The 26,219-nt window shown below is 52.2% G+C and overlaps 2 protein-coding genes across 4 annotated transcripts; both read right to left on the minus strand.

Moving 5' to 3' along the window:
- Positions 1 to 7,346: 7,346 nt before the first annotated feature.
- LOC111139036 (phosphatidylinositol glycan anchor biosynthesis class M) lies at positions 7,347 to 15,165 on the minus strand. Of its 3 annotated transcripts, none has more exons than XM_022491134.1 (3): positions 13,566 to 15,165; positions 10,469 to 10,644; positions 7,347 to 8,347 (listed from the first exon to the last, which is right to left on the minus strand). In XM_022491134.1, the coding sequence occupies exon 1, from the start codon at positions 15,031 to 15,033 to the stop codon at positions 13,756 to 13,758; it is 1,278 nt and encodes a 425-aa protein (XP_022346842.1). In that variant the 5' UTR covers positions 15,034 to 15,165; the 3' UTR covers positions 7,347 to 8,347; positions 10,469 to 10,644; positions 13,566 to 13,755. The 3 variants fall into 3 exon arrangements, with proteins under 3 accessions (XP_022346842.1, XP_022346841.1, XP_022346840.1); XM_022491133.1 differs by having other exon boundaries at positions 7,347 to 8,987; XM_022491132.1 differs by lacking the exon at positions 7,347 to 8,347 and having other exon boundaries at positions 9,681 to 10,644.
- A 4,284-nt stretch (positions 15,166 to 19,449) lies between these two features.
- On the minus strand, positions 19,450 to 25,344 carry LOC111138946 (potassium voltage-gated channel subfamily J member 10). The gene has a single exon (XM_022490971.1). The coding sequence runs from the start codon at positions 25,253 to 25,255 to the stop codon at positions 24,095 to 24,097; it is 1,161 nt and encodes a 386-aa protein (XP_022346679.1). The 5' UTR covers positions 25,256 to 25,344; the 3' UTR covers positions 19,450 to 24,094.
- Between the last annotated feature and the right edge of the window lie 875 nt (positions 25,345 to 26,219).

Genomic DNA, 26,219 nt, shown 5'->3' on the forward strand with positions numbered 1-26,219 from the left:
CGCCCAGGCGGACACCCCCTTGTTCCAGGACGCGTAGCGAAGGGGGGCTGGAGGCACAAAGCCAAGACGCGGTGCGCACCATTCGGGAGCGTGGGTGCGTCTGGGGGGCGGGGGCGCCATCGGAACGCACTTGCGGGCGGTGACGGGGCTCCGCGTCCGGCGCTGGCGGCCCCCGGCGTTAGCTTGCTGTTACCCTTGAAATGGCACAACACGTGTTGTGCACTATTCCGCACGGACGGCCCGTCTCAAAGGAAATTGTAAAACACTGAAAAAAGACCTGTGGGGGCGCCCGGGTGGCTCAGTCGTTAAGCGTCTGTCTTCAGCTCGGGTCAGGATCCCAGCTGGGATCGAGTCCCACATCCGGCTCTCCGCTCAGCGGGGGGCCTGCTTCTCCCTCTGCCTCGGCCACTCCCCTGCTTCCTCGCACTCTCAAAGAAATAAATAAATTCTTTAAAAATTTTTTTTTAATTTAAAAAGACATCTCAAGTGAAAGCAAAGGAAACCTATAATGAAAAATTAACTTCTTGCAGGTTCTTTTTTTTATTTTTATTCATTTGACAGAGAGAGAGAGAGAGAGATCACAAGTAGGCAGAGAGGCAGGCAGAGAGAGAGGGAAGCAGGCTCACCGCTGAGCAGAGAGCCCGATGCGGGGCTCGATCCCAGGACCCTGAGATCATGACCCGAGCCGAAGGCAGAGGCTTACCCCACTGAGCCACCCAGGCGCCCCAACTTCTTGCAGGTTTAAAGAACGTCCCAGCCGACTTAAAAGCTGAGGAAGCACCAGCGGCGGGAGGAGCGTTGCTCGCAGCGGATTTCAAGAAACAAGTCAGAGCGTCCAAAAGAGAGAGAGGAAGATTGTAACAGACGAATCTCATTCACGAAAATAGATGCAAAATCCCTACTTGTCTGGTTTTTAAATAGGCAATTAGAGTGAGAAGTGTATTACTAGGGCCCATCCTGTCAGTCACTGTGGGCATTTGTAATAAACACACACGCGTGGTTCGGCGTATCTCTTATTTGAAGGGATTAAATTCAGAGAAAAGTCTCAGTAATCGCTGGCAATTCATTTGATCAACTTGAACATATTTTACTGATTTTAATAAGGAACTGGAGCATCAGTGACCCACAGAAGTATAGATCCTGGACAGAAGAACACCATTTAGGGGCGCCTGGGTGGCTCAGTGGGTTAAAGCCTCTGCCTTCGGGTCAGGTCATGATCCCAGGGTCCAGGGATCGAGCCCCGCATCTCTCCGCTCAGCGGGGAGCCTGCTTCCTCCTCTCTCTCTGCCTGCCTCTCTGCCTACTTGTGATCCCTGTCTGTCAGATAAATAAATAAAGTCTTTTACAAAAAAAGAAGAACACCATTTACTTCACACTTACACGTCGGATGCTAGGGGCATTCCTATTAAAATCTGGTGCAATAGAAAGACGTCTGCTATCATGACATTATTTGAAATTATTAAGTTTTAGGCAAGTGTAATATGGTAAGAAAAAAATAATTAGGAAATATACATATGGAAGAGAAGGCCAAATTATCATTTCTGGCATAATTACCTTAAAATCAAGAAAATTTACTGAAACATGATTAATACTAGAGAGTTCTTATAATATGTTCAGTTTCAAAATAAACAAACAAAACTTGGTGGTGGTAATCGTGTCCTCAAACGCCTTCCAGCGCACAAAGCGAACGGAGCTTCCATGACGATGGGAGACAGTAAATACACATTCCATGCAAAGGGGAAAGCGAGCCCAGATTTGTTATTTTGATGGTTCAAGAGAATTGGTAAAATCAGCTTTCTGTATCAAAATTCCTAATTTCTATATGCGGGTAATGAATTCAAAAATTGTCTGGACTAACCATGTCCGTAGGCTAGATGTGACGATGGGCCCCCAGTGTGTGACTTCCAATCAGCACTTTCCCGTAGAACCCATGTGAAAATATAATGGGAGAAAATGTAAACCAGGACAAAAACTGATTAATTTTTCAATCAGAGGAAGACAATTATCATATGATCTCACTCCTATGTGGAATTTAAGAAACAAAGCAGAGGATCACAGGGGAAGGGAGGGAAAAATAAAACAGGATGAAATCAGAGAGGGAGACAAAGCACAAGAGACTCTTAATCATAGGAAACAAACTGAGGGTTGCTGGAGGGGAGGGGGCGAAGGGGTCACTGGGGGACGGGCATTAAGGAGGGCGTGTGATGGAATGAGCACTGGGTGTTAAACGCAACTGATGAATCAGTGAACTCCACCTCTGAAACTAATAATATAGCATATGTTAATGAACTGAATTTAAATTTAAAAATAAAATACATTTTGGAGGAAAAAACTGATGAATTTTTGAATCGCTAATCATTTGAAATAAATTGAATTAAACTTCTTCCTCTTACATGACACCAAATAAAGTCCACAGAAGAAAGATTTAAATGTTAAAAAAATGAAACTAAACAAGCACTGGGGAAAAAATACTTAAATATTTATATGATCTTGGAGTGGGGAAGTCTTTCTACAAATAACAACAAATACAGAAATCAGAAAAAGAGAAGACTAACCTTGATTATATATACTTTTTAATAATTTCAGGTCAAAAAATAAAAGGTCAGTGGCAGATTATAAAAATATTAAAAACACATGGAGTCAATATCCCTGAGACAGAGACTGGTCTTACAAATCAGTAACAAGAACCTCCAGAAAACACGAAGCACAGGACAGAAAAGCCAGCCCCAAATAAGAAACATCGATGGCCAGTGAGTATACGGTGGGCATTCAGTCTCACTAGCAATTAAACAAATACAAATTAGCCAATTACATGATGCCATTTTCCCCTATTGATTTGACAAAGATTTTTTTTTTTTTTTTGGTCCAGGCGGAAAAGGCATTCGTGGTCGGTAGAAGATACACAAACAATGTGTAGAACAATTCCGCAGTATGTGTCAGAACCTTTGACTCAGCAAGTCTATTTCTGGAAGGTTAATCTAAGGAAATCATAATATATGCAAGTATTTAGTTGCAAAATGTCATTACTGCTATTGATGTGGGAAACAGAAGCAGAAGAAAAATTATTAAATTTCCTTACTTACTGACAAGCCCTTAAAACAGGGCAGAGTGACTCTCCTCTAGGGACTCAACTACCCCCACCTTAAGACTTTGCTAAGGGCAAAGGGCAATCCTAGCCTGACTGACCCCCTACCCCCAACCAGGATCCTGTAAGTCTACTTGAACAATTCCGTCCTTTGGAAACTTTATCTCTAAACCTCCAAGATAGTGTTGACAATCATTCCCAAGCATATGGCCCACTGATAGACATCTAAAGGGTCTCATGAGAAGGTATTATTACTGGTAATGAATAACCTTTTCCCCAAACAATAGCTAGCCCCTCAAGGTCCTAGAAACCTTGCTTCCAAAATTCCTTAGAGACTTAACGCCATCCCTAATCCCCTCCCCAATTTACAAGTATATAAAAGGCCACTCCTCACATTCCCTGGGCAGCAGCTCTTCCTGCCCACGGGGTCCTGTCCCCGTGCTTTAGTAAACCACCATTTTGCACCAAAGATGTTTCAAGAATTCTTTCTTGGTCATCGGCTCCGGACCTCACCCCACCGAACCTCACCTATGTTCTAGAACTTCATCACTATCACAGCAAAACACAAAAACAGAGAGAACAATGCCCACATGGACTGAGAAGTAGATAAATGAGTACTTTCACAGGATGAAATTCCTGGCATTTTTAGTCTGAGAAAGTCCTGAAAAGTATTTAATTTTTTAAAAAGATTTTATTTTTTTTAAGTAATTTCTACACCCAATGTGGGGCTTGAACCCATGACCCCGAGATCAAGAGTCAGATTCTCCACCAACCCAACCAGCAAGGCGCCCCCCAAAATATTCATTATTGAAAGATATGGTACATTGCTAAAGTTTTTTTTTAAGTTTATTTTTTTATCATTATTATTTTAAGTAGGCTCCACACCTAGCACGGAGCCCAACACGGGGCTTGAACTCATGACCCTGAGATCAAGACCTGAGCTGAGATCAAGAGTCACACGTTTAACTGACTGAGCTATCCAGGTGCCCCTTAAAGGCATTATTTTAAATTCATTTGAAGTTAAAACAAAGTCAAGTTTAATATTAAATCAGTGCCCCTTGAAACTACACAGTCTGTAGAGAGATGAGAAAGGAACTCCCTCAGTGGTCACCTCTGGATAGTGCACTCGGAATTGTTGTGTTCCGGATTATCTTTTTAACATTGTTTGTCTACAACTGACATACTGTTCTGATTTCAAAAAATAAAAAGAAAGGAGGGGGCGCCTGGGTGGCTCAGTGGGTTGAGGCCTCTGCCTTCAGCTCAGGTCATGATCCCAGGGTTCTGGGATCGAGCCCTGCATCGGGCTCTCTGCTCGCCGGGGAGCCTGCTTCCTTTCCTCTCTCTCTGCCTGCCTCTCTGCCTGCTTGTGATCTCTGTCTGTCAAATAAATAAATAAAATCTTCAAAAAAAAAAAAAAAAGAAAGAAAGAAAGAGGAAAACTGTATTTTAAATTAAAAGATAAAGGAAGCTGGGGTCTTCGGGTAGACTTGTTGGTTGTTATGTTACTTAGTTGTATTAGGAGGAGCTAGACACAGTCCGCACGCTGTGGTTAGCTGTGCGTGTCCGAACATACGCGCTGTGTTCCATCAGCAGGCTTACCTGCCTACTTCTGCTTTGCTTGGGCGGCTTTTAAAGTCAAGTCACACGCTAAACACGATGAAGAGAGCCGCTCCGGAAATGTGCGGAGTGCCGGGAGCCAGCTTAGGCAGGCTTTCACAGAACGCTCTGAAAAATTAAAATTTTATTGCAAATAATCCACAAAGTGGGTTTTCTTTAGGTGGTTTACGAGAATTGCCTGTCAGTGCCTGGTTTATCCACGGCGACTTAACACAGTTAATGGACCGTATACAAATATTTACAGGCCCAGGGAGAGATTTACTGGTGGACTTGGCCTTCCTTCTAGGTTACCAGTGACCTCCTGCCAACCCCTCAAATACACAGAGAAGCTAGAGAGATTCTGCCAGTGATTTAGGAGAGCGAAAGCGTGGGGCTGGGAAGGGTGCGACATTCCCTAGGTGAATCGGAGGGTGGGGTCTTAAATCAGAAGGCAAGGGCCCCAAATAAAGTAAGGGGTACGTGGGCAAGCTACAAATTAAGAGCCTGAGCTTTAAAAACGTGATGGCATTTCTTGGACCTGGCTGACCGCTTCCTGCCCCTCTGCCCGTTGCTGTCCCCTTAGATCCCCACACCCCCTGGAGCTGTGAGTACATCTGGAATCGGGCAGCTGACTCCCAAGACTGGCCACCATCGCCTCTCACCTGCACCGTTCCAGTAACCTCCAGGCGCGTCTTTCTAGAACACGTTCTCACTGTGTTGGCAGAGGGACTTTTTTAAAATGTCATTTTTGTGCTGGAATCCTTCCAACGGTTTTCTGTAGCATGTGGGGAAACCCCTTAACTTCTCGCCGTGGTCCACAAGGTCTATGACGGCCCTGCCTCCGCCTCCCAGTCCTGCCAATTATTCTTAGCCACAAGGGCCTTCTTTCTATTTCCGGGACTCCAAACTCATCCTGCACTTTTGTTTGCTTTGGGTGAAACGTCTCCTACCCCACTTCCATCCCATTCCTATTAATTAGATTTTCAAACGGTAAGAAATTCAAAATATGCTTCTAGGGCACGCGCTGTGTGACCAGCCGTCGGAGGACTCGGCTACGGGTTTCCCACCCTTTTCAAGAGAGGACACGTGCTGTGAGCCCACCGTGGTCACAGCCGCATGCTCGCACACGTGCGCGAAGGCATTCCTGTGTGCACATCAGTAAGTCTGAACGCTGAAGAGACAGACACCTCTGTCTCCGGGGAGGAACTCGCCTCCCCTGTCTTCCCTGGGTTATCTTTTTCCTCTCTCATTGGCTCGGGAACTGTGGGCCAACACCAGGGCTGGGGGCTTCACTCTTTGGAGCCCAGGGGCCCCTCTGATGAAGGCTACGGATATTTCCCACCAAAAAACGGGCACACGCACACGCACACGTACACGTGTGCACACATTCCTAACCATTACAGGCAGCCCCACTTACGAGTCATTAAAAGATTCCCTGTTAGGGCACTTCCCCGGACAAACATTTTTGAAATTTCCTAGATTACAGCGGATCTCACACAAGTGGGTTTTAAGTGCTTCCCTTCTCGGGGAGGCATTCCTGGACCCTGACAGAGATTAGGACTCTGCCAAGCCTTATCAGCAGCAGCCTGGGCCACAATTCCTCAGGCGGGCTCTTTCCTGGAAGATTATCACAGGGATTAATCTCGTCTACTTTTTGTTGTCCGTTTCAGAGGTTGACGCTTCTGGACTCGTTCCCAGATTTTAGGGCTGTTTTCGGTTTGAAACCTGCTGCTTCTCGAACACTGACTCTACCCTCTGCTTAGGGAAGAGTTCTGAAAGCGGGGAGGGGCCTGGGGCCCTTCTCCCAGCTAAATGGGAGGGTGCCAAGGGAAGGAAGAAGCGGGGAGGAGGTGGAAAGAAGGAAGTCGGTGTGGAGGCCATAGAGAAAGTGGCGTCACGTCGGGGCCAGTCAGGACTGGACAGGGAGCCCGCTTGCCCACCGGGGCCCGAGGCTCAGGATTGCCCCCAAGCCCCTAAGGCTTCCTTCAGCCCCCTCTCCCACGGAGGCTTGCGCTTTGGTTGGTTACTTGCTTTTCAACAGAGTCAACAGAGTCTGGGGCAGGCTGTCCCCATCTGGGCGTCGCCGACGTTTGGGGACAGATGCGTCTTTGTCGTGGACCCGTCCTGGGTAGGGGGCTGATCCGCAGCACCTCTGGCCTCTGTGCACTGGATGTCGGTGACCCCTCCCCCCAGCAACAGCTACGCGCGTGTGCCCCGAGTCGGGACAAAACAGCCCCTGGCTGAGAACCACTCAGCCGAGGCAAGTTTAAGCCGACAGACTTGGGTTCCAACTCTCGCTCCATCCCTCACAAGCCGATGACCTCGAGAAAACCCACTATTTATTTGAGCCTGTTGTCTTGTCAGCATGTAATATTTCTCTCAAAAAGTTGTTTTGGGAATGAAATGCGTGCAAAGCATATTGGTTCACAATAGGTTCTCAACAAACATTTGTTCCCTCCCAACTCCAGCCTCACTGACTTCACAAATATTTACTGAGTACTTGGGCTGTGTGCAAAGGATAAACACGCCGCGATTCTTGTCCTCGAGGAGCTAACCACCTCACAGAGAGGAACACGCCAGCCTCTGGAACAGAACACACGCATTCACAGAGACACTTACAAATCTTATAACTGTGACCCTCTTTTTCTCTTTCTTTTTTCCCTTATTAGTTCATCTCTCTCCATGAGCTCGCTGTCCTGCGTCCTGATAGAAGGGGCCCCTGAGTCAGGTCTTGAAAAACAGGAGAACCACGCGGGCTTAGAAACAGCAAGGCCAAGGCCAATGGTGCGAGTATCTCCAGAAACGGTGTTATCCTGTGGGCGAGAGGGAGAGCGAGTGGGAGAGACCGGTGCAACGAGGAGGAAGCGAAGAGATTCGGACTCTGGCAGGTCAGGCAGAGTCGCCCAGGGGCTGCTCTCAGGATGGGGACAGGATCAGCCCCGTCAGGCACGCCCGCCCAGGCGGCAGTGGGAGGACAATGGAGAGGAGGAGTGAAGGGCGGGAGAGCTGGGGAACAAGACCGGTCAGGAGCCACTGATTCCAGAGGAGCGCTGATGAGGGCCTGAGCTAGAGAAGCCGCAAGGACGATGGCAAGATGCCAGGCAGCTCAGGGACATCAGGATGTAGAACTGACAGGAGCTGGTGACGGATGAGGTGGGAGGCGGGCCGCAAGTGAAGGAGGAGGAACGGAGGTGATTATGCGATTCTAGCCTAGGCAATGAGGTGGCTTCCGATGGCATTTAGAAAGGACGGGCACCCGGAAACGGCTCCTTTTCTCTTTCACAGCTGCCCGCACCGACTCCGAGGGGAGGAGCGCACGCCCTCCGCTCCCGCTGACGGACCGCTGCACAACTCAATTTGGCAAACCTGGGAGTGCGTGTGGCCGGCCCACGCCCAGCAGCCCGGTGACAAGTTGGCTCTGTCCGTCTTTGCCTGGTTCTGGGCGGGCGCAGGGAAATGGTGTCAATGGATAATCGTCGCTGTCCGCGCGGAGTTCACAGTCCAGACGGCGCAGGCACACAGAGGCTGAGCACGGCCCAGGGCGCCCCATGCTGCGTGCCGAGGAGCTGCCCACGGAAACGTTCCATGAAGGGCATCGGCCTCAAAGCAGGAGCTGGGGAGAGAGACGAGGGCACCAGAAGAGTGTTCTAGCCCCAGTACCGGCACCTGCCAAGGCGTGAAGGAGTGGCAGAACTCAGCAGGGCTGTGGGCAGGGGGCGTGAAGATGAGGCTGACACACAGGCGAGAGCCCGACGGGACAGGTCTGGAAGGGCTAAGGGTCATCAAAAGCAGAGCGGACCCCGAGTGACGGGCTGCAGGCACAAAGAGAAAGCTTTCAGGGAAAGGCCCCGGCGCTTGCCCAGTACCGGAGGAAAGCAGGGAAGGTAGCAAATGTCTCAGTGCCTGGAGCTGAAAGGTAAACTGAGGCCCATGAAACACTTTCAGGGCTTGAGTAAAAAGTTACTCCAGCCGGGCAGGTCGGACTGGAAGGAGGTGAGGCCTGCTCCCACCACCAGCCAGAGCCCGGGGAGAGGCAGACCCGAAGCAAGGACGGCCTCCGGCTGGCTGTGTCTTGCACGGTGGCAGCATCCGGGAAAGCCCATGGAAAAGCCGGGACTGGGACTGGCTGTTCTTCAGTTCTGACTTCTTCACCTTGAGCCACTGGCAGGCTGAGGGCTGGGTGTGCTCCGCTGGGCCGCTGGGGAGTCAGACCCGCCTGCAGCCCAATGGCCTCCTTGTGTGATCACCACGAGCGCACCCAGCTCTGTGCCAACCTTGCCAGACTCCGTTAGGGAAGCGCTTCCAACTACGAGAGAGGGGCTCTGCTCTAGCCATCGTCACAGGGGACTACCGTCCCCTTCCCGCTGTGTCCTCTGCTAGACGCAGTGAGTTCCTTGAGGCCAGGACTCTGGTCGTCCTTGTACCCCCAGCCTCACCGAGGGACCCCCCCAGCCTCGCCAAGGGACCCCCCAGCCTCGCCGAGGGACCCCCCAGCCTCGCCGATGGCTGGGCCCAATCGTCTCGTACGTGTGGACGAATGAATGAGTGGATGAATGATCTGTCAGGCAAACTTTCCTGAACGTCCCGCCTTCTACAAACCAGTTGGTCATCTCACTGCATCTAGATGCCAAGGGCAGCCCAAAGGAGTGAATTTGGCTCCAGAAGATCTGGGTTCTGCTACTGCCTCATGAAAATGTGGACCTCGGGCAAAGCGCATACGTTCTAACCTGAGAATCTAGGGTTCTCATCCATGAAGATGGGCTTTTTTTTTTTTTTTAAGATTTTATCTATTTATTTGACAGAGAGGGAGATCACAAGCAGGCAGAGAGGCAGGCAGAGGTGGGTGGGAAGCAGGCTCCCCGCTGAGCAGAGAGCCGGATGCGGGGCTCGATCCCAGGACCCTGGGATCATGACCTGAGCTGAAGGCAGAGGCTTTAATCCCCTGAGCCACGCAGGCGCCCCATGAAGATGGGCTTTTTGAAAAACCCTGGGAGTCTCAAAATAATGTGTGCCAACACGTCATAACACTGCTCAAATGTAAGGTGTATTTAGTATACGTTATCCTCTTCTTTACAAACAAATCTGTACTTCAAAGTCAGAAAAAACATATTGAACTCAGTTACTGTATTACAGGCCAGTAAAAATACTACGGTTAACTGTGTTTTTCCACCAGCACCCACACTGTTCTGCTGGAAACCGCAGCTGGACTCTGGCTGTTCCCTGTTTGCTCCAATCACTTGCACTCACCTTGCTGTACCTCGAACGTGCCACGCTGGCTCCTACCCCAGGCCTCTGCCCCGCTGTTCACTCTTCCCAGATAATGGGAAGGTCGTGTCCGCACTTCCTTCAGGCCTCGGCTGGGAAGCTGCCTCACGGGGCCTTCCCTGAGCCCTCTGTGGCAAGCGGCTCTACCCTCTCCTCCCCGCTGTGGCTCTCATCTTCCTTAGCCTGTCCTCCTTTCCTGGATAGCAATCATCACGTTTTTGCTGCCTCTTGGCCTCCCCTGAAAACGTCAGCCCCACGGAGAGCATGCCTCCCTTACAACACCCAGAACGGAGCTCAGCACATGAAGATACTTGGGGCCTCGTGCCACGTGGTTTGCCAAATGAATGACATTGGGCAAAGAAATGAGGTCTTTCGCTGTCATCGCCTGTCATCATGTGCGATTAAAAAGGACTTGCAAATAAAACAGGAAAATAGAAAACAGGGTTAGATGAGATCCAGTCTCGCCATGAACAAGCTGTTCGGCCTTGGAAAGTCGTTGTTTCTGAGTGTCAGCGTTCTTACCCATAAAACAGGAGCAGGGACACCCTCCACCTGCCCGCATCGCAGATCACAGGGCTGCTGTGGCCTCAGTGGGCTCTCGCAGAGCATTTAACAGGATGTGTGTCTGTCTTTACTGTTAACTCTTCAAACTCGTCTGTTATAAGACTTGGCGCAGGCCTGGATCTCTATGTAATTGCCTAAAAATAGAGAACAAATGTTAAAGCTTCCCTTTGACAAATGAACTGAGCTTCAAATATTCAGGCTCTAGATTATTATTATAGTCACTGTGTCATTTCATTTCATACAGCAGACAAAGCAAATCAGCAGTGGGTCTGAGCCACTAGAAAGATTGTGCTAGTCTGGGGTTTCGTTCAGGATAAGGAACACAAACGCCTGTTTTTACTAAATGGATGGTTCTCCTCCATTGTGCTGAAAAAGTGCTTATGCTGTTTGGAAGCTTCTGACGCCGGCAGAAGACACGTGCTCCCACCGACACTCTACCCTTGAAGGAGCCCTTGACATGATGGAAAATGACATGCTGCCTCAGGGCCACCAGCCAAACCCCAGCTTAATTGGCTTAAAACCAGCAGGAACCAGACATCTGAACACTCTGCAGGGGCATTTTCACAGGTAACTACTCTCTTTTCAAAGAACCAGATCAAGATGAGAAGGAACAAAGTTAGAGTAGTGGGTAGTTTAAATGATTATTTAGTATAAACCCAGGTTCTTTTCCTCTATTCATTAGATTTGGGGGAGGGGGCCCCTGGGTGGCTCACTCGGTTGGGCATCTGCCTTCAGCTCAGGTCATGATCCCAGGGTCCTTGGATCAAGTCCTGCATCGGGCTCCCTGCTCAGTGGAGAGCCTGCCTCCCTCTTCCTCTGCCCCTCCCCATCTCATGCTCTCTCACTCTCTCTCAACCCCACTCTGACTCTATCTAAATAAATAAAATCTTAAAAAAAAAAAAAAAGATTCAGGGGGAAAGGCTTACGCCTAGACTCCAGGAGTAGCTCCTTCTTTAAATGCTTGTGAACAGAGAGTAAAGCTGGGGAGGCGATGGGAAATGGTTCTATGCCAGCAGCAGTATATTAACTCATTTAATCCTTGCAAACAACTCTCTGACGATTCTAGTATCATCCCCATTTCACAGACAGCTAGCCCGTCTAGATAAAAGCGGCTTGCCCACAGTGCGCACCGGAATTTGAACGAAGCCGTGTTCTCATGTGCCACGCTCAGTCATGAACCGTAAACAGATGACTACAGAACGGGCATCGTACACCGGACTCCAAGGGGAATCCGACAATGACCATTTACCTTTCGGAAAGTATGGTCACGGAATTCCCACAGCGGGAGCTCCACAGCTGGGCTAACGCGTGCTTTAGCAAATCCACTTCTTACACTGGGCTAGGACAAGAGTCACCAAGAAATGATACAATTTGGTGAGAAGATGTGGATGTGGGAGGGGATTATTGAAGGTCTGGAATTATCGAAAAGAAAAGTTTGGGAGTCCCACGAACTTCTGCACAAATGCAAGAGGACTGCCCCTCAAGCAGGCCTTGTATTCCAAGTGGTGATTACACAGGCCACCTTGTATTAAAATACAAGACGAGGAGACACGGAGTGCTCAGCTCTGTTCACTTTGCAGTGATCTGCATCTCCTGGGCCTGGGCACTTTTTTAATTACAAAAGAATGGAAGAAAACAAACACCAGAAAGACAGTCATGGCTGGAAAGCCGCTAGTGAACGATCACATACAAAGAGCCCGCAAGATAAGAACTTATGTGGGATATGAGACCAGATGCTACAAGAAAGGTCACTGTCCTCAACAATTACTGGTCTCACCTATTTTCACCTAATGACACCCTTGCAAAACCACCCACTCTTCTCTTCTAATGGCAGGTCCCAAAAGGTACCCATCCAAGAACTGCGGCCCGTGACAGCACTCTTACTCAGGTCCAGTTCATAGACCCTTATTCTCGAAGTCCTTTTTGGCCTGAACCAGTATGAAATATTCTACTTCTCCGAAGTTGTTTTTGTTTTTTTAGTGTGAAAGAACAATGTTGATAAATTACTCATCTTTTAAAACCACAATCATAAAATCAATCTCCTGTATTACTACTGCATGAGTGTGAGGGAGTCCCCAGCCTACATGGGTTATGTTAAAAAAATTTCTTTTAGGTAGCTCATTTAAAACTGAGAAAGCATTTCTTCCCTAGAAGTATTATAGTAATAAGGGAAATGGATCTGCTCACCGAAGCCTCATTTCCACACTCTCTCCCTCAATTTCCTGGTCTAGATTTATGACTACTTAGGCTGCTTCTTAAGCTTTCCAGCGCCTCCCACACAGGTCTCCATTTCCACCATGAATTTTTTTCAAGTGGGGTATTTTTAACCTGGGAAATGTCCTACCAACAATGTAATTTCGTATGGCTTAAAATCTCCTAATTTTCATTTTCACAACACAGATGACGCTCGATTACCTTAAATTCTGTATGAAAAATATCTTAAGGCAATCAGAAAGTTAAAAACAAAGAGGTATAAGAGAACATTAAAATGTCCCTAGTAGTTCGTGAACTGCAAACATCGAAAGCAAGATGCTATTTTGAAATCTGTAATGACTCAAGTTTAAAGATGGGTGAACTTTAATTTAATCGTGTATAAAACCAAATGGTAGTCTAATACCACTGAGACTAAGTGCTGAAAAACGAAGTAATAAAACAACTACATGAAACATGATTACAATTTAAATTCTTTGGACTCTTTTTCTAAGCCCCCACTTTTAATACAGAACGAACTCTCCCAGCCTAAGCCGGGTGGTATTGGTTAACATTTGACATCCAAAAGCTGTACTTTAGGAACGTTCCACGAGTTCTCACAGCTGTTGGGAAAGCTTTAAAAAAGAAGAAGTGGGGGTTAAAAAGACAGCTTCGGACTGCAGCACAGTATAACTGGTACGAATGCCGACTTGGACTTTAGGTCTCTAAGTCCATTCCTCTGTTCTTCTACAAAAACCTTTTAGCATCTGATAGTTTAACCAGATTTCCCATTTCCAACAAGTAACCTTTACTTCCCATCACGTCCCAGAGAACCGAGACTCCTGAGATTAGGACAGAGGCGGACCTCAACCGCTGAGTCCCCTTTATATATAAGGCAACCATTGGTTTCAATTCCCGCTGGAACAGGGTTTTATGCTCCAAACTGAATCTTCACCAGAGCGCATAGGATGCTCAAAAATGTGTCCCAAAGCTCTCTTCTGGTCCATTCAGGGCAATGACAATGTAGTAGAAGTGGCAGAGGAACTGGAGTCCTATCAGTCGTATTTGATTCTCTCCACCGGGGGTTCCTCCTTGTAATGGGAAATTATTTGAATCAGGATGGAACAGTTGATAAGGAGGAAGAACAAACCGGCTAACCAGATAAACAGAAACGTGTTCTTCCCCTGGAACTCTAGGACGTAGGCAGGCGCCAGCCACAAGGCCTGTCCTACAAACCACAGCATTAGGAGGGCCGCCGCCCGCTTCCGAGGGATCCTCACGAGCGGCATCACGAGGGGCAGCAGGCAGAGGTACCAGAGAAAATACTGGGAGGTGCAGACTTTGTTAAAAGTCACGAAAATGGCCGTGTGCAGGAAACAACAGAAGACGAGGTCCCTGTAGTAGGCGAAGGACACGGCCGAGAGCAACACGAACTGCGGCAGGAAGGCGGCGATGCCCAGGGAGGGGCTCCACGGGCTCTCGGCGGTCAGGTACAGCATGTAGAAGTAGGGCGAGAAGTTGTGCCGCGTGTCCCGCCGCGTCAGGTGGTACAGGTAGGTGTGCTCCACAAACTCCCAGCCGTATTTCCTGTAAAAGCCGGCGCCCAGGGCGGAAAACGTGAGCCCGGCCACCGCCACGAAGAGCAGCACGGCGCGGCTGCACAGCCTCCCGAGGAACTCGGACAGGCGCGCCCGGAAGGAGCAGCGGCGCGGGCGGGGGCCCGGGTGGCCGCCGCCGCCGCGCTCCGGGAGCAGGTGCAGGGCGATGGGGAGGACGTAGGTCACCGGGTACATCTTCATGTGCACCGCGACGCCGTAGGCCACTGCGGCGCACGCCACCTGCCTCCTCGCCAGCAGGTACAGCGCCGCCAGCACCAGCGCCGCCACCAGCGAGTCGGCGTTGCCGCGGCTGGACACCGCCATGGGCAGGGGGTTGAGAAGCCAGAAGACGCAGTAGCCGCAGGCGCGGCGCCGGCCCAGCCCCCGGAGGCGCAGCAGGCGGTAGAGGAGGAAGGCGGCGAGGAGGTCGCCGCTGATGAACAGAAACTTCCCGAAGAGCTCACACAGGTACACGTTGGGCGTGAGCAGCCAGCCCAGCAGCGGCGTGTAGCGGTAGGTGGCCCGCAGGTACGGGGAGCGCCCCTGCGTGACGAAGCGCGCGGCGTCCGTGAACACCTGGTAGTCCACGTCCGTGTAGCGCACGAGCAGCGTCCGGTCCTGGAAGACCCCGTAGAAAACCAGGGCCACCCGCGCGAGGAAGGCCACCCCGAAGACCCCGGCGGGCGGCACCCGCAGGCTCAGGAACCATTCCCCCCAGGGCTTGGTCGAGCCCATGACCGCCCGGCGCCTCAGCCGCTCGGCCCCGGCCCCAGCCCCGAGCTGCCCTCCGAGCCCCGACCCTCGCTCGGCGCCCGCGCCTCAGGCGGCCCGCGCATCTCCCACCCGCGCGCAGCCAACCGAAACGGCCGCGGGACTGTCGCTTCCGGCAGAGAGCCCCGCCCCCGCCCCGCTTCCGGGGGGAGGTGCCGCGCCGCGCCCTCAGTGGCCCGGCCAGGATTGCCTTCCTCCGGATTGGCTGTGTCGCCGCCGCTCCTTCCTCCGGCGGGGGCGGGACTTCCGGCTCTCGCGGGAGGCGTGGCCCACGGGCCTGTGGGGGTCCGCGGGTCTGGTCGCGGAGCGGGACGACGGTCCTCTTCGCGCGAGTGTCCTTCCCGCGCCGCGGCTCCGTCCCGCGGAGACGGAGCCAGAGACGGAGCGAGCTTCCAGCCGCGTCCCCCGGCCCGGGGGCCCGAGAGTGAGAGCGCTTGCCGGGCGTCCCACCGCCTTTCGCCGGTCGCCGGGGCTCGTGGGCCGGGCCGAGCGTGCAGGCTGCGCGCGTGCTCGGGTCGCAGCCCTGATTTGAAACTGCACGTCCGTGTCCAGACTCGAGGTGAGCGGGGCCGCTGTCTTGTCCGGCAGCCCGGGGTGGCGTGTGCGACGGGAGGCCGGGAAGGGGGCCCGGGCCTCGCCGCCGCCGACTGGGCTCTTCCTTGTGTCCCGGTTGCCTTCCCGTTCGCACAGCACCTGACCCTGCGGGCCTCAGCCCCGGTGTCACCTCCCGAAAGCTTCTGCTTTCATCCGCGTGCGACGTCGCTGCCTCCTCCACCGGGGGTGGACACGCGGGGGTGGCGGGGTTCCGAGCTCTGGAAGGTCATTCCCACAGAAGACCCTGCCTGCTGCCTGTCCTGTCCGGTGCCGCCCGCCATCCCAGTGCTCCGGGCCCCTCTGCTGGAGTGACCGTTCTTCATTACGTCATTTGTCACAGAGCCTTGTGACACCTGATTTTTTGTTTCTCTTTCCTCGTTTTCTCTTGGACACTCGAGGTCTTTGGGAACAGAGATGATCTCGTCTTTCCTGTACCTCTGTCTACGCAGCCGCCGGCGTACAGGAGGCCTTCCGTGCAAGTTGAATTGGTACGAGTCCCTCCAGAGTGGCATCCTGGGAGTGCTCCCGACTCCCAGTCCTTCCGTCCTCCCGTATCCCTCCCCCACCTCCAGTTCCGATGCGCCTACCCTTGCTTCCCTGAATTTCTCACCAAGGGCTCCTGCCCGTTAGGTCTTTGCCTTCTGCGGGCACGGGCTGCGCTTAGTCTGCAGAACTGTGAATGCCGGAATCCTTGTAAGTGATATTCATAGCCTTTTCAATGAGATTGTAGGGTTTTTGAGGTCAGGGATTATATCTTATCCTTAGTTTTTTTTCAGTTACTCATAATTTATTGCAGTCATAGGCACATTATAAATGTTCAGCAAGTACTGCCTGACTTCATTTCACAGATTGATCTGGCTTCCTAGGGGAAGCTCCCTTGACTAGAATAAAGACAGTAGGTGACTCCCTTCAGCCTCAACACGCAGCTCCCTGGACTGCCCCCGCCCCCCAAGCCCCCGCCCACACCTCATGCATCATACAATTGACACTTACCCTCTGGATGAACCGTGTGAATCGTATGTGTTCCATATTCATATTCCGGTATCTTTTTCCCCTTCCATAAGCCTTAGTGTAATTACAGGCCTCATGTTGGTAGTTACTTTTGCTTTTCCTTTTTTTAAAGATCTTGTTTATTTATTTGACAGAGAGAGGGAGTTCACGAGCAGACAGAGACAGAGGGGGAGGCAGGCTCCCTGCCCAGCAGAAAGCCCGGACATGGGGCTTGATCCCAGGACCCTGGGATCATGACCGGAGCTGAAGGCAGACACTCAATGACTGAGCCACCCCGGCCCCCCGGCAATTACTTTTAACTCTGTTTTTTTTGTTGTTGTTGTTGTTTTTTGTGTGTGTGTTTTCTTGGCAGCACAGTAGCTACACGTACGGTGGGAGCCCATCGCCATGCTGCTGGCGATGATTCCCAACGGCCAGTTCTGCTGAGGACTTGCCTGCAGTGTGTCAGGCGTTGTGCCAAATACCACGTAGGGAGGACACGCTGCCTGCTGCCTTCTCAGATGAAGAAATCAAGACTTACCGAGGTGAAGTAATTTTCCTAAGTCACATCATGCACTAACGGCAGAGCTGGAACACAAGAGCAGTTCTGCCTGCTGTGCGGCTAACCTGTAAACAAAATGTTGATGATGAATTTTGATTTCCTTCTCTGCGACCTTCTCATTTGATCTCTTGTCGGAATCTTTCTGATAGCCGCTCTCACTGTGACTCTGGCTCTGACTTTTCTCTCTGCCAATGATAGCCAAGTGAGGCCTAGTCCAGAGAGCAGCGATGTGGGAGGCGGGTGTCTGAGGATTAAGTAAGGGTCCTCTGATGGGTTGGTTTAGGTAATGTGGCAGAAAGCCTCAACCAAATGACCCTGTAGAGCTTACCTATAAAAGAGATGGGAGGCACCAAATTGGGCAGATAAGAGAACCAGAAACAGCTAATCAAACCTGACTTGGGTCACTGAAGTCAAAGGTGTGAGATAGAGGTAGTAGTTGTGGGACCGAAGAAGGGACTAGAGTCCAGGAAAATAACTTGGACAGGGAGGTCCGACTTCCTTACTGTTTCTAGACAGGATGGAAGTATTCCAGGCTTTAAGGAGCCCTCACTGAGCTCTTTGCACTGGGCTCAGGGATTCTATTTCTCTCCTCTTTCCAAAGAGCTGCAGGTTTTCAGATGGCTCGGTGCTCATTACCTCTTGAGCTATTACACACAGTCCTTCTAATTCCCCCTTTCACCGGCCGCCTCCAGGCTTCTGCCCCAGTAGATCCAGCTACACCTGGGTGTGGCTTGTCCCCAGCATCCTCACCGAGGGCCTTGACCTGGGTCACTGTACTGTTTTACTCTCCTCAGCTTTCCAGATCTACTCTTTCCTTTGTTGCCCTGTTCCAGGCAGCATCACACCATCTCCCCTGCCATCTAGCTCCCCATGAGAACAGGCCAGTGGGAGGCACTCGCTGAGACCCAGCTGAGTCCTGCTGCCTGAGACCACCGCTTCCCCTGGAGCTCAGCCCCCTCCCTTGGCTGTAACTCGCCCCACTTCCTGCCAAGTTTAAGACTGCTAAAGGCTTTCCGGCTGCAGGGAGGCCCTGGGAGCCTCACCATCTCTCCGCTCATTAGCCCTGCCCACACTCTTGTAAATAATCCCTTCATTAAATGCCATCCCTGTTAGCTCTTGGAGTGTACCCTCTGTTTTCTGCTGTAGTACCTGCTGATTCAGTCACTTTCCTTATTTTGTTTTTGTAGATCTTGCTTCTGTTTCCTGCTTTGTAGTTTCCTTGGAATTTATTCCTAATTCCTTTCATCCTCGGGGTCCTATACCTTAGTCCAGACCTTCAACAGCTCCGTTTAATAGTCCGTACTGACCGCGTCCACTACCCAAGGGTCTCTGGCGATTACCTTCGCCCCAAGCTTTTGAAAGTCTCTTAACTGGTTTAGTGTTTCCTGCCTCTCAATTCTCCTGCTCGGTTGATATTCATAAACAGTACTTTAATTAGATTCTCTCCTTCCTCAAATATCTTCAGTGGCTCCCAGCTGCCTATAGAAAAAAAAAAAATGACCATTTAGCCTCACATTCAGTCCCTCCATGGCCCTACCTTTTCAGTCTGTTCGCCTATAAAGCCCTCTCTTCTAGGGTTATGACCCGTCCTCACATAATACAGTCGTGCCTGCTGCCTCCAGTACTTCTGACGCTCTACCAGCCGCAGAGAATCCTTTCTCTCGCTTGCCTACACGCTGCTTGTGCTTTGATGCTGGCTTCTAACCTCAGCTCCTCAGACTCTCCCTAGACCTCAAATCTCTGTCAAATGATCTCTCTCCTGGCACGACAGTGAGCTTACTGTCTGTTCTCTCTCTCTCTCTCTCTCTCTCTGTGACAGTTAATTATGTCCTGCCTCATGAAATACGTTACCTAAATCTTTTACAGGTATTTAACAAATGTACGCGCTCCACTGCGTACTGGCTGTGTGAACTCGAGACACGTTCCTCCCCTCCCCCTTCCCTTGCTTCTGCGTCATCTACTGAGCAACGTCCGTGCAGGTGTCAGGCTCTGCTGGTGACCGAGCGCTGGCACGAGTCCCGTTCACGTGGCTCTTAAACGCGCGAGCGACACAGATATGCGTCCAGTAAATCCACAAGCACAGCTGCCGCTCTGGTAAGCGCCACGGAAGTGGGTCTGCGATGCAGCCACGGCTTTCAGCAGGCGCTTCGGTGTGAGACTGTGCGACGGGCGCGGGAAGAGTGAGCGAGGCTGGGGCTGGCGAGCGGTGAGGCGTGGCACAGGAGGCCGGCGGGTGAAAGCCCGTACCACGTGCATCCTGACTCCTGTTTCCTTCTTGGTTGAGTGGTACCTTCCACGGAACAGGAACTCAGCATTTGCTGATCTTTCTTGACTCTTAGGTCAAATGTGTTCTAACCAGACCTTGTAGATCGATACCTCGCCTGGCCTAATGCCTGTCCCTGGGAGGTATTGTCCAGAGGTGTCTCCTAGGTCAGTGTATCGGGCCCTTAGTGTGTGTGACTTGTTACTGTGTCTAGTTTTCCTCACAGGTTTGCAAGTTTCTTCAAAGTTTAAGGGACTGTGTATATCATATATCTTATATCTCAGATGTCTTGTGAACCAGCCCTCAACTAGTGTTTCCTAAATGTTGTAGTTAAGTCTCTGTTGATGATGGTAAGAGACCCCGTTTTCTCCCTCCGCCTCCCTCTGTGCTTCCATTTCTGGGGAGCAGGAGTCAGAGACTCTGGGATATGTTACCTCTTGTCGGAGAGGGCTCAGGACTGAATATGGGCCACCGGATCTTTTTCGGGGAAGTGATGGATCAGAGTAGAAGAGAAATCCATTTCTTCGAATGTTGGGGCACAATGCCCCACTGTGAAGCGAATAGTTCTGTAGAGCCTCAAGGATATGTAAGGACTGTCTGTACCCCAGCATGGAAGGGACTTTGGGCACATGACTCACTGGCTAAAAGGAGCGTTGCCCAGGACCCCAAACAACTTAACTTTCCTGGACTGAGCTGAGCCAATATCCAGATTTCTGAGTCTTAACTTTTTTTTTTAATCCTTTGAAAACCAAGTGTGAAGGGTATTTGCTAAATGATCCTAAGGTGGATGAGGGGGCTGCGGTAATGAGGGAGGGAGGGGATGACTGCAGTGAAGGCGAGGGCCTGGCCATGCTCAGTCCTCCCAGCACAGCCTCACTCGACCCTCCGCTCTCCTAGACAGGCCTGCGGGTTCAGGCCCGGACACTAGGTTGGCTTCGATTTCTAAAAGAAGCTGGAGTAAAGCACAGAGATTCATCCATTTTATTCAGCAGCTTATTCTGAAAAGACTAAAATTAAATAAAAGAAACCAAACAAGCTCCTGGTCTTGTTTGACTAGGTAAGTTTGACCTGGTTTAGTCTTTAATGCGGCGACTGGAAAAGCCGCCCCTGGACCGTTGTGCTTCAGGAGAGCTGGCCGTGACCGCGCTGTTTATCCACAGCAAGGGGGGCATGTCACCTGCTACAAAGAAACTAGGTTAAACAGCAGGGGAAAGGACCAGGGTAGCAGCCTTGGGGAGGGGGCAGTGTCCCCGACTTAGAGCAGTGTTACAGCTTGCGGCGTTCCTCTGCCCAGGCCTTACAGGGAAGCCCCTGGATGGTCTTACCAGCTGGCAGAGATGGGTGGTGGATAACGAGGCAGAGCAGAGTCAGGATTCCAGAAGCTTCTCACGGAGCTGCCCCCTCCTCCTGTTTGCCACGCACCCCCTTACCGCCACGCCCAGTGCCAGGACTGGGGCTCTTCTGGCTTAGAGAGCATTTGGGCAGCCCGCAGCCACGTAGAGGGCTGGGCCTTGGCCTTGGGCCCGTCCTGAGCCCCACACCCTTGCAGTGCTGGTGTTTGGAGGCTGGGGTCGTGGCGTCCCGTCAGTGCCCCCCACACACCGAAGAGGTCAGCTCCCGGTTGGACTTCCCGTAGCAGGCTGAAGCTGCTGTGGCCCTCCCACCCTGTGCAGGAAGCGGACATACGGTGTACTTCAAGAAAAGGACACAGAAGGTGCTTTTATTTTAAAACAAAACAAAACAAAAAAAAGTGCTACAGTGACAGGACACCACCGGGTGCAGCACACAGCATAAGTGGGTTCCAGATGCCTGTGGCCCCAGCAGCCACCCCCTTCCTGTCTCCATCCTCCTGGACCTCAGCCCGCGGGGGTTATCAGAGGCCTCAGTGGGCATCTCCTCACTTCCGAAGAGCTGCTTCCGTGCCTCCCTCTCCCATCATCAAACCCGAAAGCCTCCTCGGCTCTCTCACTTCCATCTCGAAACCAGGATCACTGGTCAAAAGTCCGGAAATCGGGGGAGTCCTACCCCAAAACCAGAGCAGGATGTCTGCCCCCATGCTAACATCTCCCTTCCGTACATTCAGGACATTTGTCCTAAACACATCTATATACATCATACATCTCTCCACGTATATATTATCTCTGTGTCTCTTTCTCCCTAGGTCAGCCTTCCATTCGTACCACATCCTATTTCCTGAGCCTCCACCCAGGTCTCGGCAGCTGGTCCAAGGGAGGCTGGTTTCATCGATTTCACTGGGTCCTTAGCAGCGCCCTGTGTCATCATCACACCCTGAGTACCTTCCCCCATTGGTGGTTTTGCCCACGTGGCATCTCCCCGCTAACATCTGTGCCTAGGGTTCCTGCCATTCCAAGTCTGTGGTTGGCGGGGCCAGGGGACCCCAGACCCGGCTGCTTCTCAAGCATGTCTCAAAGGCTGAAGAAGGGTTTCGGCTCCGGGGAAGAGGCCATAGTGTAAACTGCTGGTTGGGGGTAGGAGGACGCACTGTTTTCTGGAAAGGCGTATGGGAGAGTCAGCCAGGCTGTGTTAAAAGGACAGTGTGACTTAAAGTGCAGCTTAGAGCAAAGTCTGGGGTCACGGAGGTGAAGCAAAAAGGTTAAGTCAGAAGATGTCCTCATTCTGTTATGCAAGAATCTGAGCAGCGTCTGGGGCCTAGAGCGGACGGCAGGGGACAAGGGAGAGAGGGTGTCCCTCAGGAGGGACGCGGCTGTTGCAGAAGAGACTAGTGGAAGGTAGCTTGCTGTTGGTTAAGAAGGTGCGCACGCGCACACACACCCACAGTCCAGTACTCTGCGCCCTTGCACGTGGGAAGAAGGTAAGTCTAACATTGAATAAAGTTGAGAGCCTAGAAACTGGCTCTTTGCCTTCTGTTCTTCTGTGTCGGATTTTCAAGTTTTTCTGGTTCTGGCTTTCTTGAGAGCTAGGTACTGTTGGTGGGGTTTGCGGTCCGTGAAGAATGCAGGGTCTTCCATTTTCAAGTCGTGGTTAGCCAAGTTCGAGGAAAGATGCACGTAAGAGGATCTTACGCGGATCCTGTGGTGACCGTGGGTCCAGCCTCAGAACCGTGAGGTTTCTCTGTAAAGCTCTGCACGCAGACGCACGTGCACATTCTGGGGAGGTGTCGCTTGTCACAACTGACCCGAGTCCTCCCGAACAAGCTGCCACTTGACTCATGCAGGGGACTCTGCCCGGCCACCATGGGGGCAAGGGGGACAGTTCCTGTACCTAAATGAGACCAGGAGGCACTCTTGGGATTTGGAGCTTTAGAGAAAGTTCTGGGGCCTGTTTGCCCTTCTTGGCCGCTCCCACGGCCCCCAGCAGGGAACAAGGAACAGCTGAGCTTGGTCTCCTAAAGTGTGCCCTTTAACTCCCCTGAAGGTGGCTTTGTGGCAGAGGAGAGTGGAGATGGGGCTGGTGCTCAGTTTAGCCCAAGTCTCGGCAATGGCTAAGGGAGACCCTGGTTATTTGATCAGGAGGCATGGGCTCCTTCCCTCCCAGCGTTGCCTAATAAGATAGCTGACATTGTCAGGGGGCCACAGGCAGGCATGACGGGGAGAGTGGTGTCTGCCGGCCACAGAGTTCTGCCCTTCCCCAAGCCCTAATAAAACACCCATAACTCCCAGAGGCTCCATGCCGCAGTCTGGAAATCTGAGAATTTACTCCTCCTGCATGGTGGGGGGGTTGATGTCACTTTCCTAGGGAATCTGGGCCCTGTAAGTATCTGGAACATCATTTCCAGACCTTTCTGTGGGACCTGGGAACATACTGGCAAGGCTCCTCCCATCCAGAGGTCACAGGGAATCAAATCCAGGGCTGTGTGCAGAGTAGGGTCAAGGTCTTGGACAAGAGTTCTCCATTAGTCCCTCCACATCGAGAGTTCAGATTCCGGGATGGGTGCAGGTGTGGTGTGACCGTTTCAGGTTTCCTGGGTCAGCCTCAGTTCTCTGGGAGCAGAGGCAGCTATGAAAGAACTGGGTATTGGAAGAGAGGGTCCACTTGAGAGAATGGAAAGAGGAAAACTGGTGACCAGGGCTCTAGATTATAGTCCAAATTTGCCAGCAGAAATGAACCACCCTATGAAAAACCCTGACTTCTCTCAACAGGCCTTGGTAGAGAACCCAGGATAAATGAATTCCAGATTCCCATCTTTCTAAGGGCACAGACCCCAAAAGGACTATCAGAGTTTTGCCTTAGGGAACCAGCTGCGTGGGAAATTAGAGGCGGGTGGGGGCTCCAGCCTCAAGCCACCGAACGGGAGGTGGGGGGAGTCTATCCATCCAACTGGAACGGCCCTCCTAACGTGAGTCTCCAAGCATGGCTGAGGCATTCTAAGCCACTTCAGCCTAATCTTCCCTCTCCTTCCCCCATCCCGTTGTAAGGGAGTTGTGCGTTGGGTGGAAGTTGGGGAAGTGAAGGGGACGATGGAAGGAAAGCTCGGACTCCAGTTGGCCTCGCCTAGCCGCAGGCCACCAGGTTAAAGCAGAGTTGAGTGGAGGATGGGTGTTTCTGGGACTCTCCGGTGAGCCCGGGTAACAGCCCTCACCCAGGATGCCAACATCGGAGAGACCAGAGGGATGGGGAGGTGGGAAACCAGGCCATCAGACGTTGCTGATGCGCACACTAAGGGCGCCGCCCTCCTTCTCCGCTTGCTCCCGCAGCGACTCCTCCAACTTGAGCTTCTCTGGGTCTCCGTAGCGCATGGTGCTGTCACGGAGGCCACTAGGAGGGGCCACTTTCACTACTTGGTCGAAAAGGCTGAAGTCCGCTATGTACTTGCCGCTGGCTGACAGCGAGATGGCGGGTGTGAACTCGTAGCCCCAGAGGATCTCCTCCGGCAGGTAGGAGGTGCGCACCTGGCAGGTGGCGCTGGTGGACTCCACCGTCCCGCTGAGAATCAGCACCAGCTCGAAGTCGCCCTCGCCGCTGCGAAGGGGCAGGTCCTTCAGGGGACTGCTCTCGTCCACCACGTGGTAGAACGTCAGCGGCAGAATGAGGAACGGGCTGTCGGAGGCGGTGTCCACCTGGAAGGTCACGTTGACCTGGTTGAGCCGGATGTTCTCACCCTCTTTGGTCTGGTGGGTCTGCAGCAGTTTGCCCGTCACCTGGCAGCCGATGAGGAGGCTCTTGCGCATGTTGGCGACGCGGATCATGAGGCAGGGCTTCCCGTCGTGCGCGGCGACCACGGCGTGTTGGCTGAACCGGATGGTCTCCGCCCGCTTCTTGGGCCGGGCGATCTTGGCCAGGAAGGTGCCCGTGATGAAGATCTCCAGGATGGTGGTGAGCACCAGCTGTGCAATCAGGAGCACGATGGCCAGCGGGCACTCCTCGCTGATGTAGCGGAAGCCGTAGCCGATGGTGGTCTGCGACTCGAGGGAGAAGAGGAAGGCCCCGGTGAGCGTGTGCACCTGGACCACGCAGGGGGTGTGGTTGGCGGGGGGGCCCAGCTCCAGCAGGTCCCCGTGGGCCACCGCGACCAGGTACCACACCACACCAAAGAGGAACCAGGTGCCCGCGAAGGTCGCCGAGAAGAGCAGCAGCTTGTACCGCCACTGCATGTCAATGAACGTGGTCCACAGGTCCTTGAGGTAGAGGAAGCGCTTGTCGGCGATGTGCTCCATCCTCACGTTGCTGCGGCCGTCCTTGGTCAGGACTCGGCGCCGTCGGACCGCTGGGCCCACGAGGGGCCGGCTCTCCGTCTGCGTGGTCTGACTGTAATACACCTTGGCGACCGATGTCATCTGGAGGGAGCAAGACAGCATAACGCAGGTTACAGCAGAAACCCAGCCGACTCCTGGCCACCCCCCAACGCGAAGGAGGAAGTCACATTCGTTTGGTGCCGCTGACTGGTTCTTACCAGTAGCCAAGATTTATGAGCGCCTGCTGAATGCCAAGCACCGTGCAAGACACTGGTGAGTCAACAAGACTGACATCATCCTGGCTCCCCAAGAACCCACAGCCCAGTGAGTGAGACACGTTCAGTGAGCAAGTACTCGCAACGCAGTCTGATCCTTGCGATTCTTGGGAGACGCAGAAAAGACAGGGTCGTAATAAGCTCACAGTGCCTTGAAGGTGGGCCAAGAAGAGAGGGCTCTACCAGTCTCTAGTCCCCGCAAGGCCAGTTCTGTGATGCCCTCTCATCCTGAAATAGGGTCCCTCCCCTCCCTCATGAATGGCAGAGCAAGAAAGACTATCATGTTAAAATCGTTCCAGGCCAGCCCCCCCTTAAAACACACAAACCCTTCATTTACTCACTTTTCTCCCGGCCCCGAGTCAGTACTCACTGGTGACCCCAAGATACTCCTCTGGCTCAGGAAACAGCAGAAACCGCCCATCCTTCTACCCTTGGAGATGTCCTCTGAGCACCCAGTCCATTTCACTATGTCTTATCGTGATTACTCTTATCCCTCTATCATCACCATCACTATCATCTATTTGCATCACGGCGGGGGCTCGGTCTAGGTCGGTGGCAGGATGCGGGGCACGGGTGGGAAAAGCACAGATGGGACCTGAGCAGAAACAACTGAGTCATGGTGGAGAACCACACAGCGAGGCCTCCTGACGGTGCGGGTGCGGGAACATTTCCCCAAGGACTCGGGGACTGCTGTGTCACCGGCAAAGTTGCCTTGACGGGGTGAAGTAGGAAAGTTTGTGCGTATCAGTTAGCATGGGCTCCAATTCAGGATTGCTGTTTGTCCTGAGAGAAGAAAGGGGGAGAGGCTCTGA

This window comes from Enhydra lutris, unplaced genomic scaffold (assembly GCF_002288905.1).
Source record: "Enhydra lutris kenyoni isolate GAN:26980312 unplaced genomic scaffold, ASM228890v2 scaffoldscaffold94, whole genome shotgun sequence".
NCBI classification, from domain to species: domain Eukaryota; kingdom Metazoa; phylum Chordata; class Mammalia; order Carnivora; family Mustelidae; genus Enhydra; species Enhydra lutris.

What these genes read in the sequence shown, in the direction of transcription:
- LOC111139036 (XM_022491134.1), bottom strand. Translation starts at nt 15,033, where the DNA reads ATGGGCTCGACCAAGCCCTGGGGGGAATGGTTCCTGAGCCTGCGGGTG.
- LOC111138946 (XM_022490971.1), bottom strand. Translation starts at nt 25,255, where the DNA reads ATGCTGTCTTGCTCCCTCCAGATGACATCGGTCGCCAAGGTGTATTAC.